This window comes from Juglans microcarpa x Juglans regia, chromosome 8D (assembly GCF_004785595.1).
Source record: "Juglans microcarpa x Juglans regia isolate MS1-56 chromosome 8D, Jm3101_v1.0, whole genome shotgun sequence".
NCBI lineage: Eukaryota > Viridiplantae > Streptophyta > Magnoliopsida > Fagales > Juglandaceae > Juglans > Juglans microcarpa x Juglans regia.
Window position 1 is genome coordinate 5568306 of NC_054608.1, and position 14473 is coordinate 5582778.

The window sequence follows — 14473 nt, forward strand, 5'->3', positions numbered from 1 at the left end:
GACGTGGATTCGAAAACTCGACTATACCTAGATATGCATTCGAGTTTATAATGCAGTCTGAGTACCTGCTCGAGTTAACCCAATTATAACTTGGTGAGTATCTAGTTATAAAAATTTGCGTATCCAATTACTCAAGTTGTAATCAAATATTCGAGTTTGTCAAAAATTTGTTTTAAAGAGGAGGACTACAAACACAAAACAACGCGGTTTTATCTATAAGGTAAATTCTTTTTAAATGTAAAATTTGATTATGAGTACCGGGCATTAATCCAAAGCTCGCATTATATAATTGTAATTGCCTCCGAATAAGGGTAGTACAAAATCCGAATACTTGCCTGAGTAAAATCCGGGCGGACACCCGCAAACCAACCCGGATGCATATGCCTAATTTAACCCATAGACCCGACTGGATTAACATATGGATTTTTTGCCCATTTTCGTGTGGGCCATCAGTGCCCAGCCCAATACAGGCCAGCCCAATACAGGCACAGAGTCAAATTTCACAGCAGACCCGGCCCATAAAACTAGTCGTGATGCGCGGTCTCCGACAAAGGAATAAGGATCAAAGTAGGGAAAAAACCTGGCAACTCTCCATGTCGAGTGGAAAGCAATATGACAGAAGAGAACGCATAACCGGCACAGTACATATGCCCAGCCGCCTAGGTAGACTCCCTTGGGCTCTGCTTTTTGCGTACTTTCTTGTGCACCCTCTCTTCCCTCCGAAAACAGCACGACTTTTTAGTTTTATCGCCTTCTTGTTTCGCGCAATTACTACGTTCCCTGCCTATTTCTCTGGAATCTCTTTTACAGCATGACATAGTGGCATATTAAAATCACGACTTTGCGAGGTGGAAGAGGCGAGACTGACTGTACAAGTTGGAATTTTTTCGTTTTCGTTTTCTTATCTGTTATTTTCATCTTTGCGTGGGTTTCTTTCGTTATTGTTTTTATTAAGTTTGTTTTGATGACAGGAAGTTCTCAGTTATCGACGACTTCCTAGAGGAACAGAGGAACGAATTTGTTCAATGGCGCTTCGTTTCGAGGTAATGGCTTTATTTGCGGGTGTCACATTACGTATGTTTGTTAGTTTTACGTTCAATTCGGTTTACCCCATTCACATTTTGAGTTACAAATACATATTAAGATCCGCATTTTTTATAAAACAGAGAAGAATGCTTCATTTAAGCGGACAAGAGAGAGGAGATAAGGTTGCTGATAGCCATTTTAGCATCGCATAATTAAAATTTCCTTGGAGTTTTTAGTTTTCCATTATAGAATTACCGGCCATATTTTTTATTCATGAGAAAATTGAGAGAAAGGAAAAGAGCAAGTCTGAAAATGGCCAAGGAAGGATTTTATGTAGGCAAGATTTGACGTTAATGGGAAGGTACTGTGGATTGCAATCAATTAATGCCTTTTCTGTTTACATCTCGCTTCTCCTGATGTTTGAAGTAGCGCTTGTTTGATTATTATTGTCAGTATAAGGGGTAAAAAAGAGGAACCTAGACAATGAATTGCAAAATTGTTATGGAAAAGAGCAACTTTGTAATCTGCGTTTTGTTATCTAAACGTTGTTTCTTTTTGTTGTGTGGTGCCATTAGCTTTTTAGACTGGGACAGTGGTTTCTGTCGTCATTGTACACTATATGAATTGTCACGAAACTGTCTCTTGCCCATTGTAATTTGTAAACTTTGTTTATGGTTTTTTCTATTTGTGTTGTAGTTTGTTATATGCTAATTTGTTTGGTCAACTCTTTCTGTTCTATGCCTTCAGATTCTTGGGAGATTCAATCGTGCTCGTGCAGCCCAACTAACACTCCCGCACTTTGTGTGCCAGACACCCCTGTTTATGCCTGTGGGTACGCAAGGTCAGGGTTATACAATCTTATGCCTGTGGGTAGGCATTTTGATTGATTGTCTTTTGGTACAGAAGTTAAGTTTAAATACTCATACATGCATATCTTGACATATCCATGCATGCGAGCAGAAATGGTTGTTAGCTTCTGTTCTATATAAGATTCTATAACATTACTAGGGTTTTTCTGTTTACAGGGACTATCAAAGGGTTGGCTACTAGCCAGCTTGAGGAGATTGGTTGCCAAATAATACTGGGAAATACCTATCATTTGGCGCTTCGTCCTACTTCTGAGCTTATTGATGAATTGGGGGGTCTTCACAAATTTATGAACTGGCCCAGAGCATTGCTTACAGATTCCGGTGGCTTTCAAATGGTTGTCCTTAAAGATACAGTATCTCATTATGAATCTAAATTGATTCTATTTTTCTGTCGTCCCAATAAAAAAACCAATAAAATTTTTTCCTGTGTCATTGATAGTGTGATTGTATACTACAAATGGTCGTCTGTATATGTAGTTTTGATTGTCTCTCTTAATATTTGTGAAAGCTGTTTATGGCACATAGTTTCAGTAGTCTACTTGTCATATCTGCTCACTTTTTTATTTTGTTAAATACTGTTACACATATCAATTATCATTAAGAAGACCGGTAAATGCATTGCCATGTGAATTGATCAAAGTTGACATGTGAAAAGAGGATTACAATAAAAAAAAAGTTGCCTAAGGCAGTGAGACAGGCATGGTGATTTGTAGAAAAGGATATGATCCTATTAAACAGTGAAAATGTCTTCTAATGGATTGTTCCTTTGGGCAGGGGCAATAGATTTTATTGGGTTAAATGTCCTTGAGTTTCTTATTTTAGTTGTAAATCCTAGTTAGGTATGACTCATTTATACGTCCTGTGTACTTGGCTATGCCTGTTATGTTATGAACAAAACTTCTTGATTACCAATAAAAAAACAAAAGAATGTCTTCTAACTAGGAATGTGTACTTGGCTATGCCTGCGTACTTGGCAGCCTCAAGTAGTTAGTTTTAGAAAGCAAGGAATCTTTGATCTTACCATTAGCCTTAACTACAACAATGGAATTGTGTCTGAAATTAAGTCAAAACAGCGCTTTAGAGTGCAAATGTTAGGTAATGTATTGGTGACACATGATTAAGTACTGATAATTTCTTCTGAGGGGCTTTGGGAAAAAAATTGGATTCTGAATACACATTCCGAGTTGAACAAAGGCTCTTGTTGCCTCACCTGTTCATAATTCATTTGTAATGAGTCTTTAACTATAATTGCCCTTTTTCTTGCCTTTACTAAAACATACCTGAATTAGAGAAACTGTTTCCATATCTGTCATTAAGCCGCTACCTTGAAAGCACTGCAGCAGCAACTAAAAGCATAACCTGAATCTTTTGTATTATGAATTTCATTGACTTCATGAATGTATAAGATGGGTTAAATATCTTATGTGAAATGATGCAGCCATTTTTTCTAATTTTATTTTTAGTTCCAAAAACTTTAATCCTTTGGCATGTACGTTGTTTTTTTTATTGGATTGCTAGTAAAATTACTGTTGGCTAGAATACAGGATGGCGCCACTGAAAACTAGCTGTCATCGTTAAGGTTATTTATTCATTGTGACTATAATTTAGGCATTTGAGGTACATGTACATATATTCTCTCTGTCTTATGGTGTGTAATTTGCTTGTCTATTTAGAGATCTTGAGGTCCTTTCAGTTAATGAATACAATGGATTTAGTTTTCTTATTTATTTCCTTTTTAGTTTTATCATTAATGGCATTTTTATTTTTTTAATCTTTTCTCATTTTTGGAGTATCATTTTGATATTGCTACCCAAATGTAAATGTGATAAATTTATGTAATTTAGTTTGTTACTCCTTGTTGGTCACATTCTTTATCAGCAACTCCAGTCCAATAACGTCTACAGTTAAAGATCATAATTTATTTTGCTGATGTTTTTCAGGTGTCGTTGTTGCATTTAGCTGATATCACTGAAAAGGGAGTTACATTTCAGGTATCTTTTTTTCTGTTTTAATTTATGATGTTGGCAAAGTTTGCCAAGTGTCATTTTTTTGCAAGGCAATGGTTTACTCGATGAGATTTTTGAAGTGAAAATTCTTTCTAAGGACCCAAAGAACCATCATGTCTTTCTCTTGAATTTATGTATGAAATCTTTTATGATTAAAATCAAGGAGTAACATAATACATGGGTGTAACCTGACCATTAAGACAAGTTGTTTCAGGATTTAAGAAAGCTGTTGAATATATCCAACTTTTTTTTTTCTTATACATGTCTTATGTTTTATTATTAAATGCACAAGTCTAATATTGTGTCAGCAGTATATGGTCTTTTTTTTTCCCAAATATGCACAAATTTTCTTTTTCTTATACATATCTAATGTTTTATTATTAAATGCATGTCTAATCTTGTTTCAGCAGTATATGTTCTTTCTTTCAAATATGCTACCCCTTATTGTGTTCAGTGCTCTGTAGAATATTTATTTCCCCTTGGTTTTAGTGACTAATTCTCTGCAGAACTTTGTTAATTCGCTGCAAAATTCTGATTTAGGTTTCTTGCTTTTACCTATTTATGCTCTTATGTCATAAAGAATTGGAGTGTACTGCTGTTTTGGTGTTGCTTGTAACTGAGGCTTCATTTTCTTACTTCAGTCACCAGTTGATGGAAAGCCCATGCTCCTAACACCTGAGGAGTCAATCCAAATCCAAGTAGGCACTTTCATTCTGATTGTTTATTGTTAACCTGTGGGCATTGATTTTATTTTGTAGAAGTCCAGAGTTTCCTGTTGAGTCTTTGATCACATGGAATCCGTGACCATACTTTTTAAATGTCATCAAGAACGAAACAGAATTTATGGGCTTTCCATGTTATAGCTCACATAGTCGATTACCTTTTTTTTTTTTCCCTGCTTGCAACCCTGAGATTTGATTCTCCAGCTATTGGGGATGCTCCTTCTCTGGACGACCTCCATGGCAACTCTGGGAATTTGTTTATTGGCTGTCTTTAACATTTTCTGTTAATGGTTTTTTCGGTCTTTAATCACTTTGCAAGGATATTGAATCCTAAGTATAAAAAAGGTATTGAATCTCTCTCTCTCTCTCTCTCTCTCTCTCTCATAAGATTTTCTTCTTTGATACTTTTAAAAAAACAAATGAAGATTTTCTTCCCTGAAGAGAAGCTAGCGGAGAAATTTCAACCAGAATGGATTATTGGTATGGAAATTTAATGAATTATCACAATTGCTAACCTAATTAGTATATGGAGAACTGCTAATTTATGTTTTTAATGTACTAATAATGGCCATAATAATTACTTATTAAAAAATAATGACCATAATAATATATGAATATCTAATTATAATATGGTGAAGGAGGTCGGCGGGGGGTTCTAGTCATTCTGGAAGGGTACGAAGGCCTGGTTTAAATTTGTTGTCGAGTTGCACAGATTCGCTGCTCTATTTCCTCGCAATCATAGAGATGGGTCATTGGGGAAAAGCTAAAAGAATTTATCTGCTCATGAGAACAACAATATGGAGCTGAAGCAAAAAGACCCGAGTGCAACCATGGTGGTGAGGCGATCAGATGCAGAAGTTCTGAATTTGGGTCATGCTTTGGTAACTTAGTTTGATAATAGGGGCAAGAAGGGAAGTAGTGAAAGGGGTCTGCAGCCTCTATAGATTGCGCATAGACATATTCCAAGTCAGAAAGGGTCCGACGACCCCGAAAGCTTAAGAACCGTTTCTTATGAAACAAGGGATGGTTTTGGTCTTCCCAATGGTATGCACTATACATTGAAAGAGATGCAAAACCAGCTTGCTGAGTTGAAGGCATCGATTGCTATGTTATTAGCAAAATTGGATGGGTTAGGCGTGTTAAGAGGTGGTAAGGGGGCTGCAAGGCCCAATAAGGGGGAGTCGATTCACAAGTCATTTACACAAAAGAGCGGGCTTGGGGTGTTAAGAGATGGGCCGAATCTTATAAAAAAGAAAGTTGGGTTTGGCCCACTTTGATATCCAGACCCAGGAGAGTGCAGCGGGTCAAAAGGAGAAGCGGGTCATCTATATTCGAAGTGGGTTCTACATTGGGTATTGGCTTAGAGATGGCTAAAAGCCCCCGCCAAGGGTGTCAAGGAAAAGCTCGCCAACGAGTGGAGCACCCCTTTGTCAATGTTCTTTTCGTCAAAACGACGGCACCCACAATGGAACCTGAGGTATTGACGAGTCTTGCTAGAGTTTCTAGGTTTCCCGCTAACCCAAAACTTCAAATGGCGCACATGGCTCCACTACCCATGATGGAGGGAACCAAATTCCTCAATACCTCTTCAGGCACCTTGTGAGTCGACACATAGCTTTGGCCAAGGAGGTGACAGCATCAATGGCGCTGTGGAGGAGATCCGAGATTGAGGAACTGGTGAGGAAAATATGGGGTTGTCATTGGTGCCTTGCGAGGAGGAATATTTAGGCCTGACCTACAGTTGGGAGTTGTGTCTGCAAAAGATGTCCCCTTGATCTCCCTTCCACCGATTAACAATATAGCCAATTCATCATCGGATTGGGTTTTGAAAAAGGTAAACGAGATACAACAGTGTGTGGGGATTACATGTGGAGGATTTGAGGATCAATTCATAGCACTATCACAGCAATAGAGGCGGGTCATGTACTTGGAACAAAATTAAAATCTAAGAATAGCAGAGAGTTAAAGCATCTTACTTGGGCAATCAACTATGACACTAAGGGAGGTAGTCCAAGTTGAGGGAGGATCAGAGGGAAGTCAAAACCAATTGTATATTTCTAGTCTCCTTGTTTACAAGTATTGAGGAGTGTGTTGGGGAATTTACAGTGGCTTGGTGTATGGGCAAAACCTGGTTAGGTGGGATAGGCGTTGGTGCACTGGTGGGGGTTTGGTGAGAGCTCGCGGTAGGCACATCTTTGGGCTTGGACTTTGTTAGGATCTTTTTTCTTGATGGGCTTTATGTTCCTTTTTTCCTTGTATCTTTTTCTGCACCCCAACTAGGTGTTTCTCTTGTATACATCCAGTGTACTTTGCTACACCTATTGGTATTAATAAATTTTTACTTATGAAAAAAAAAATATATTTTTCCTCTTCTTTTCATTTTTGGCCCTAAGGGGAGGGGATCGAAGCCTGTACGTTATTGGAATATTTTGATTATTTTCTTATAAAAAAGGAATCTTTTGATGATTTGAATATACTATTCTTTTCTTAAGATTTTTTGTAGTAGATGTAATCTCCCCCAAAACTCACCCTAGTGTGAACTATGTACAATGTCAAAATTTAAAATCTAAACAGATGTACAAAATCCAACGGTCAGTATTTTTGGTTTGTGCTTGCATGTCTTTATACGCAGGACATTTTTGACAAGAAACTTTAATACCAACTGCATAAACACAATATATGTTTTTTCCTCTTTATTATTATTAGTGTTGTTTTGATCATCATCGTCGTCATCTCCCTTTAGTAGGCTGCTCTAAGCTTTTATTAATTTGCTAAAATAAAAGGCTGTGTATCTTCTTTTTGTAGGCCATTATTAGCTTTTATCATTCCCAGTGTCTATGTCATTGATTATGTTAACAGTCAAAAATACAAGATTCATCTGAAAGCATGACCTGATACTCCAGAGGCTTGAGTGCTAAAGCATTGGTTTTGTTCTTTGAGTAGTTCATTCTTGACTGCTTCATGTGTCCTTATTTCTCCCCATCAACTTATGCAGAACAGAATTGGCGCAGATATTATTATGGCTCTTGATGATGTCGTGAAAACAACCATTACTGGCCCACGTATAGAGGAAGCCATGTATCGCACTCTTAGATGGATAGACAGGTGCATAGCAGGTAAGCCCGTTACTCCCCAGTGGCATCATGCTTTACTGCACGAATGAATGAAAGCAACAACCAAGGGTTGTAAATCTATACTTCATCAACCATAGTTTTTGAATGTAGCAATGTCCGCAGTCCTTCTAGAACTGGCCAGCCTTGTAAATTTAGAAGATCTTACCTAAGGTTCTTTGTGACGTGCTATGCTTGCTTTGCTATTTAATTGATTGGAAGCTTTACCCTTTTGGTAGGATACAATAGCTAGGTTAGCGAACTTGTAATAGTTATGCTAGATTGATAGAACATATAGCACTTATGCATCAGTAATAAAGATAGTGTGATATGCTGGTGTTTTCCTCTTTTTCCGGATCCCCTGGCCTTTCATGGATTTTCCAAGAATGTTTTTTGTTTGCATCTAGCATTTATATAAAAGCATCGGTTTTCGTTGAATATATTTCTGGTTAATATTTTCAATTAGGAAAAATCTAAAATCAGGATGTAGTGTAAAAGTGGCTTTTACACCCTCCAATCACACACCACCATGCCATGATTCTACCAGTTCTACAATAAAATAAACTAAAACCACACCAAATTAAATCTTTTTGAAAGGAAAATTCTAAAACCCTAAAATATGAACCCTAAACTTTTAAAAACTCTAATGCTAATTATTTTTAAGAGCTTTTTATCCATTATTTTGGCTGTCACTCGGGTGGTGGCAGCTACCACCCGAGAGGTCCCCGGCAGTTCACTGGATTCTTGTTGGCCGGCAACCACCATTAGTTTTTTGAAAACAAAAAATTATGAGTTTTGATTGTGTGTGGGTGAGTATATTTTGTCAATTACGTTTTCATTATCCCAACTTTTGGTGTTTCTGATTCAATATTATTCTTGCTGCATTGGTTCCTGTAAGCAGCTCACAGTAGACCACATGAGCAGAATTTGTTTGGTATTGTACAAGGTGGATTAGACCCCGTGCTAAGGTGAATCCCAATTCAACGTCCAATCTTCTTTCTTCATCTTTTTTTTTTCCTGGCTGATCCATGTATCCTTAATATCTCTCTGTTCTGTTTCTTTACCAATTGTTTAATCTCATAATATTCTAATCAGGGATATATGTGTTAGAGGCTTGGTCGATCGGAATTTACCCGGGTAAGTGTATATTATTTATAGTTAGTGGCTGATTCTTCTAGGTTTAAGCTCGGCAGTACTTTTAGCTCATCATTGTTTTCATGGTAACTCATAAGTATTCAAGGGTGGTTTGGAACCATGGCTATTTCTTTCAACATTATTTTAAAATCTTTGGGCTGTATTTTAAAGTTTTGAAGAAAGCATTTTAGAGCTCTCTTTTGCTAATTTTTCTAAACTTTTAAAATAAAGTATTTGAAGCTTTCTTGGTATATCTTATGCTACCTCTAGTTTGTGCCTTTAACAATATTAGTTCAATGCTTGCAGTTGTCTTTAAAGCTTGACAAGTTTTAGTTTGAAGGAAAATTGGATTTGTGACAAAGCTTTCACTGTTTTTCTCGCTCTTTTCTAGTTTTTCCTCTCCCTCTCTGATTTTTTATTCTTTGTACAGTTGCAACTTATCAGTGTTTACTTATCTTTCAGCTTGTCATCAGCTTTCTTTCAACCATTTTAGATCTTCTCTTTACATGCTAGTATGAGCACATACACTTCATTCACAAGTGATCACTGTTCTTTTAACTTATTGCTGTCGTGGTTCACTGATCAAGGAATTATATTAACTTGAGTTTACTCTTGTGACAGCTATGCTATTGGTGGCCTTGCAGGAGGTGAAAGTAAAGATTCATTTTGGCGTGTTGTTGCTCAGTGCACTGCTGCATTACCTGAGGACAAACCACGATACGTTATGGTGCAAATTTCTTTCTTGAAATTGGCCTACACTCGCCAGACATCTCGATTTCTTGTGAATTGAGTGGTTCGTTTCATATTTTTAATGTCTAATATCTGTGCTCATATCTTTCAGGGTGTTGGTTATCCACTGGATATTGTAGTTTGCAGTGCTTTAGGGGCTGACATGTATGACTGTGTTTATCCTACTCGTACTGCTCGCTTTGGCACAGCTCTTGTACCTGAGGTGATAGCTTCGTCAACTACATAAATTGTACTTTTGCAACATTCTAGATATTTAAATTTTCTAATCCTCTATTGATCTCCAAGATTCTCTCTGTACTGTTAGTTTATATATGAATGGTATATATACAACTGGTACCAAACCCATATGTGCAGGGTATTCACAACTGTACCATGACCCATCTTTAACATTAATATATCTCCTTTCTAACCCCATAGCCGGCACTTCCTTTCCAAACCTTTATTTGGTCTAATACCTATAAAAAGAAATTAATATATCTCTGTACATAGTTGCCAATCAACTCCAGCTATCTATGAGCTATTAGTGCTTATAATCTTGTAATTTAATATCTTTTCCATCCTGTGTTTCTGAAAATAATGCAGGGAGTGCTGAAGCTAAAACACAAGGCAATGGCTGATGATACTCGCCCCATTGATCCTACTTGTGCTTGTATGGTGTGCTCATAACTGAAACTTGTTGGTTTTAATTAGGAATGTATATATTATAGTTATGATACATGCATGCTTTATTCTATTTCTTTCACCATAGGTCTGCAAGAACTATTCTAGGGCTTACATTCATTGTCTTGTTACAAAAGATGCCATGGGATCTCAGCTTTTGTCATATCACAATCTGTACTACATGATGAAGGTAAAAATATAAAGTTTTCATATAATTTTTATTTCTTTTTTTTTTGTTTATAATTTAAATTGACTTTCTTAAAAAAATGCAGCTTAGCCGAGATCTACACACATCCATAGTTGAGGAAAGGTTTCCAGAGTACGTTTTTTCTCTTGCTTCTCACTTTCCCTTTCCCCTTCCTAGTTCCTTCTACATTCTTTCTGAATTAACCCTTGTTTAGTAGATAACTTTACGCCGATTTATATGCTTTGCAGTTAAAATTCCTCTCGTGTATCTGTTTGGTATTGACTAATTTAATGTTCTTCTTAATCTTATTGTAGGTTTGTATGCGCGTTTTTGCTGAAAATGGTATATTTCTTGGCTTCCTGCATTCAAATTGGACCTTTTTCTAATCTCTATTAAATATCAAAAAATAAATCCATTAATAATCCTCCATTCACAACACACGCACACACACATTGTTGGGGGTACTCTCATCCTTTTTACTTGATACTCTGTTGAGTTGATTGTCAGACTTCTATTGTCTTTAGTTGTAATTACAAGTGTAGGTCTTATTTCCTTTTTCTATTTCAAATTTTGCCTTTTCTTTGGTAATAGGAATTGGAATCTTATTTATGTTTCTCTAGTTTGCCTAATGTTTGGAAGTCCTAGTCTGAACCATCAAGACTTCAGTGCCATATACAATTCTGTGGCACAAGCACACATGCCTTTTCTTCTCTTTTCTTTTAAGAAGCTGATGGTACTACAGTTTCACTCTGGATGTATGGCTTCTCTCTAATTTCTGATTTCTTGGTGCTCAACAAAAGTTGAAATCACTCTCTTTTCTTATTTATACTTTATGGATATGTACCTTTCTTTAATTATCTACAAAAATACATAAAATTGCTATTCTTGGTTGTCAGACTGTATTTTTTCTTGAAGCCTTTTTCTATTACTTGGTATTGATTTACTGCTTATTGTCATATCATTGTATAACTATTTATCTAATTGTTGAATTGGTCATCTGATGAAACATTTAGGACATAACTCTTGAACCGTCTCATCTCTTTATTGCCTTGTAGTTTCCTGAAGGAAATGTCCCTGAATGGGTATGCAATGCCATGGAGGTTGCTGGAATTGATATCTCTTCCTGCTGTGCTCCCTTTTCATCATCTCAAGATTTAGAGTCATAAAAGATACCCAAAGGAGGTAGGCTTATATTGAGTTCGACTTGAAAGAAGTTGAGGAGAAATCTAACGAATAGATTATAACACGGGTGCAGCATAAATTTTGTAGCTCATTTTGTGCTGCTTCACACGGATTTATGCCCCAAAGAGAACATTTTTGTAGTGTCTTGTTGAATTTATTTGGTAGGCACACCTCGAGATTAATTTTCGTCACTTTCATTTCAACTTTGAGGCCTCAAAGGGGTAGAATTTTTTGTTTAATGGAGGCTTAATTTTGTTGCTCGCTTCTTTCCACATCGAGGCAGCCATGGTTTACTCGAGTAATCAGGTACGTTGCTAGATGTATATGGTGTGGCTTTAAATGATTATAATGTTTGAAAATCTGGTGTGATTGAGAATTGGAAGGATAAAAATTTCAAACAAGAGTTTGTGGGAAGTTATAGATAGCAAGGAATTGGTTACATTCCTTTAGATGAGAGAATGTCACTGAAAAAGCACAATGGCATGAGCTGTAGGCATGCATTGAGAGCTGATTCAAAGGCCTGTAGGTGTATAGGTTGAAATCCAGAGTGGCACTGGACATTTCAACAGAATAGATGCCTTTGCTAGCCTTAAGGGGAGAAAAAAAAAATTAGTATCAATGCCTTTGTTGTCTTTTGAAAAAAAGAGTATCAATACCATGTATGCATAATACACATTGGTATGCACTATGCCCTAAAATATGTTCTGGAAACCCACGTGTCCAACAAAGCCAAAAGGACAAAGTCTTGTGTCCATGTCTTTTGGCTTTTTAAGAGTATGAATTCCACAATAACAAAGCCACTTTGCACTTTGAAAAGTCTATAAGAGATAAGACTTTTAAGACTTTTAGGCAGTGTTGATCTGAGTTTTTTCACAATATCTAGACTAGAGCGCTTTTCCACCCAATCTTCCCTCCTCCTTCGGACTGTTTAAAGCCACTTGAGGTTGGATGAGTGTCTTTGTCCCCACCCACAGGTCAAAGCAACGGCTCTGTCCCCATCCCATGATCCATCTATCTATCATTTCTTGAATATTTTCTTTTTTATTGTTGTAATAATTTTTTGTATCAACATATTGGCGAATACGACGCCATTCTTATCTAAAATTTTGTCATCTCTTATCATACTTATCGATGATAATCACGTCTTAAATAGTCTTATATTTTAACCACTTGATTTGCGTGATCGGGGATAACAAATTTAAAATGAAAAATAGAACAAGTTCATATATCGCCATCTAGTTAAGATTTTATCACAATGTAAAGTGAACTCAAGGGTCTAACTTATTAAAGATTTTATCTTTGCCTTTCATTAATTAAGAAAACTTAATGATTATTAGGTCTAGTTTGTTTTCACATATGAGATGAATTGAGATTAAAATTAAAAATTAAATAAAATATTGTTAGAATAATTTTTTTAATATTATTTTTGTTTTGAAATTTGAAAAAATTGAATTGTTTATTTTATTTTGTGTGGAAATTTAAAAAAATTGTAATTACTAGATGAAATGAGTTGAGAGGAGTTATGAAAACAAATGAAGACGTCTTAAGAAGTTAATTTTACTGAAGTTTCACTTAATTAACTTCTAAAAATTTAAAAATGTAACCAAGACAGCCCTTAGATCAATTGCAACTTCTCAAAAACTGTAGAGCATATATTTTAAGGGAAAAATGATATACATACAATCTTTTTTACAATATTTTACACGATAATATTTTAAATGAGAGATATTTTTTGTAAAATAATTTATAAAAATAATATCATTTTATAAAAATACTCTCGATTTTGAAGAGAGCTTTGTGATTAAACTTTCCTTTTTTTCCTATCATTCTATTTATGGGAAAAAGGATCTTGCATACTTAAATGATGTGTACTCTGCATTTTGTACCTCAAAATATCAAAACTGATACATTTTACATTCAAGTTACTAAGAATTGGAAACGTGCACTCTCCTTTAAAATGCGATAATCAAGATCATACCACGCCAATTATTTTTCATTTATCTTACCGACATAACTGGGAGATGGTATTATTTATCTATTTCTTAATATTTAAATCGTGCAATGAGTCAATTTTGATAATTTAGATTGCAAAGTACAAAATTCTAAATAAGTATACGATGCAAAGTATATTTATCATTTGTTTATTTGATCCATAACTTGACTATTCCTCGTCTGGTTACACAGCTCAGATGAGATCAGATGAGATGTGATGATATGTTTTCTTGAAAGTTAAATAAAAAATTATTATAATATAATTTTTGTTTTAGAATTTGAAAAGGTTGAATTGTTTATTATATTTTGTGTAGAAATTTGAGAAAATTATAATGATGATACGAGATAAGATGAGATGAGATAGTTTGGTTTTGTGTAACAATCCAACTACTCAATAACCTTTGGGTTTCATTGAACGATAAGAAAGCCACCTCGGTTACTCACTCCTATCATTTTCGTTAGAAATAAAAATGGAAAATTGATCCAAAACTTATAGACCTAATTTGGAGAGATATTTTCATCTTATCTCATCTCATCTCATCTCAATATTCAAACACTACATATACAAATACTTTTCAATTTCAGATTTTCAACTTTTTCACTTAATCATTATCTAATTATTACAACTTTCTCAAACTTCTAAACAAAACATAAAAAATAATTCGACATTTTCAAATTAAAAAAAGAATTATATTAAAATTATATTCTAACAATATTTTAATTTTATAATATTTCTATTCAATTTTTTTTCTCATTTTCTAAAATTTCATAAAATATTTTAACTCAAATTATTTTACTATTATTTAAAAATTATTTCGATATTATTTATAAATAA

At 35.2% G+C, this 14473-nt stretch overlaps 1 protein-coding gene across 7 annotated transcripts; it reads left to right on the top strand.

The window, feature by feature from the left end:
- Positions 1-571: 571 nt before the first annotated feature.
- LOC121243490 (queuine tRNA-ribosyltransferase catalytic subunit 1-like) lies at positions 572-11939 on the top strand. Of its 7 annotated transcripts, none has more exons than XM_041141609.1 (16): positions 572-869; positions 972-1043; positions 1774-1867; positions 2052-2230; positions 3836-3886; positions 4543-4599; positions 7619-7739; positions 8635-8701; positions 8829-8870; positions 9489-9594; positions 9709-9819; positions 10200-10271; positions 10366-10467; positions 10550-10596; positions 10779-10806; positions 11520-11939. In XM_041141609.1, exons 2-16 carry the CDS (start codon positions 1026-1028, stop codon positions 11628-11630), a joined length of 1206 nt encoding a protein of 401 aa, XP_040997543.1. In that variant the 5' UTR covers positions 572-869; positions 972-1025; the 3' UTR covers positions 11631-11939. The 7 variants fall into 7 exon arrangements, with proteins under 7 accessions (XP_040997543.1, XP_040997544.1, XP_040997547.1 ...); XM_041141610.1 differs by having other exon boundaries at positions 572-857; XM_041141613.1 differs by having other exon boundaries at positions 572-875; positions 10555-10596; positions 11520-11633.
- Positions 11940-14473: the final 2534 nt, after the last annotated feature.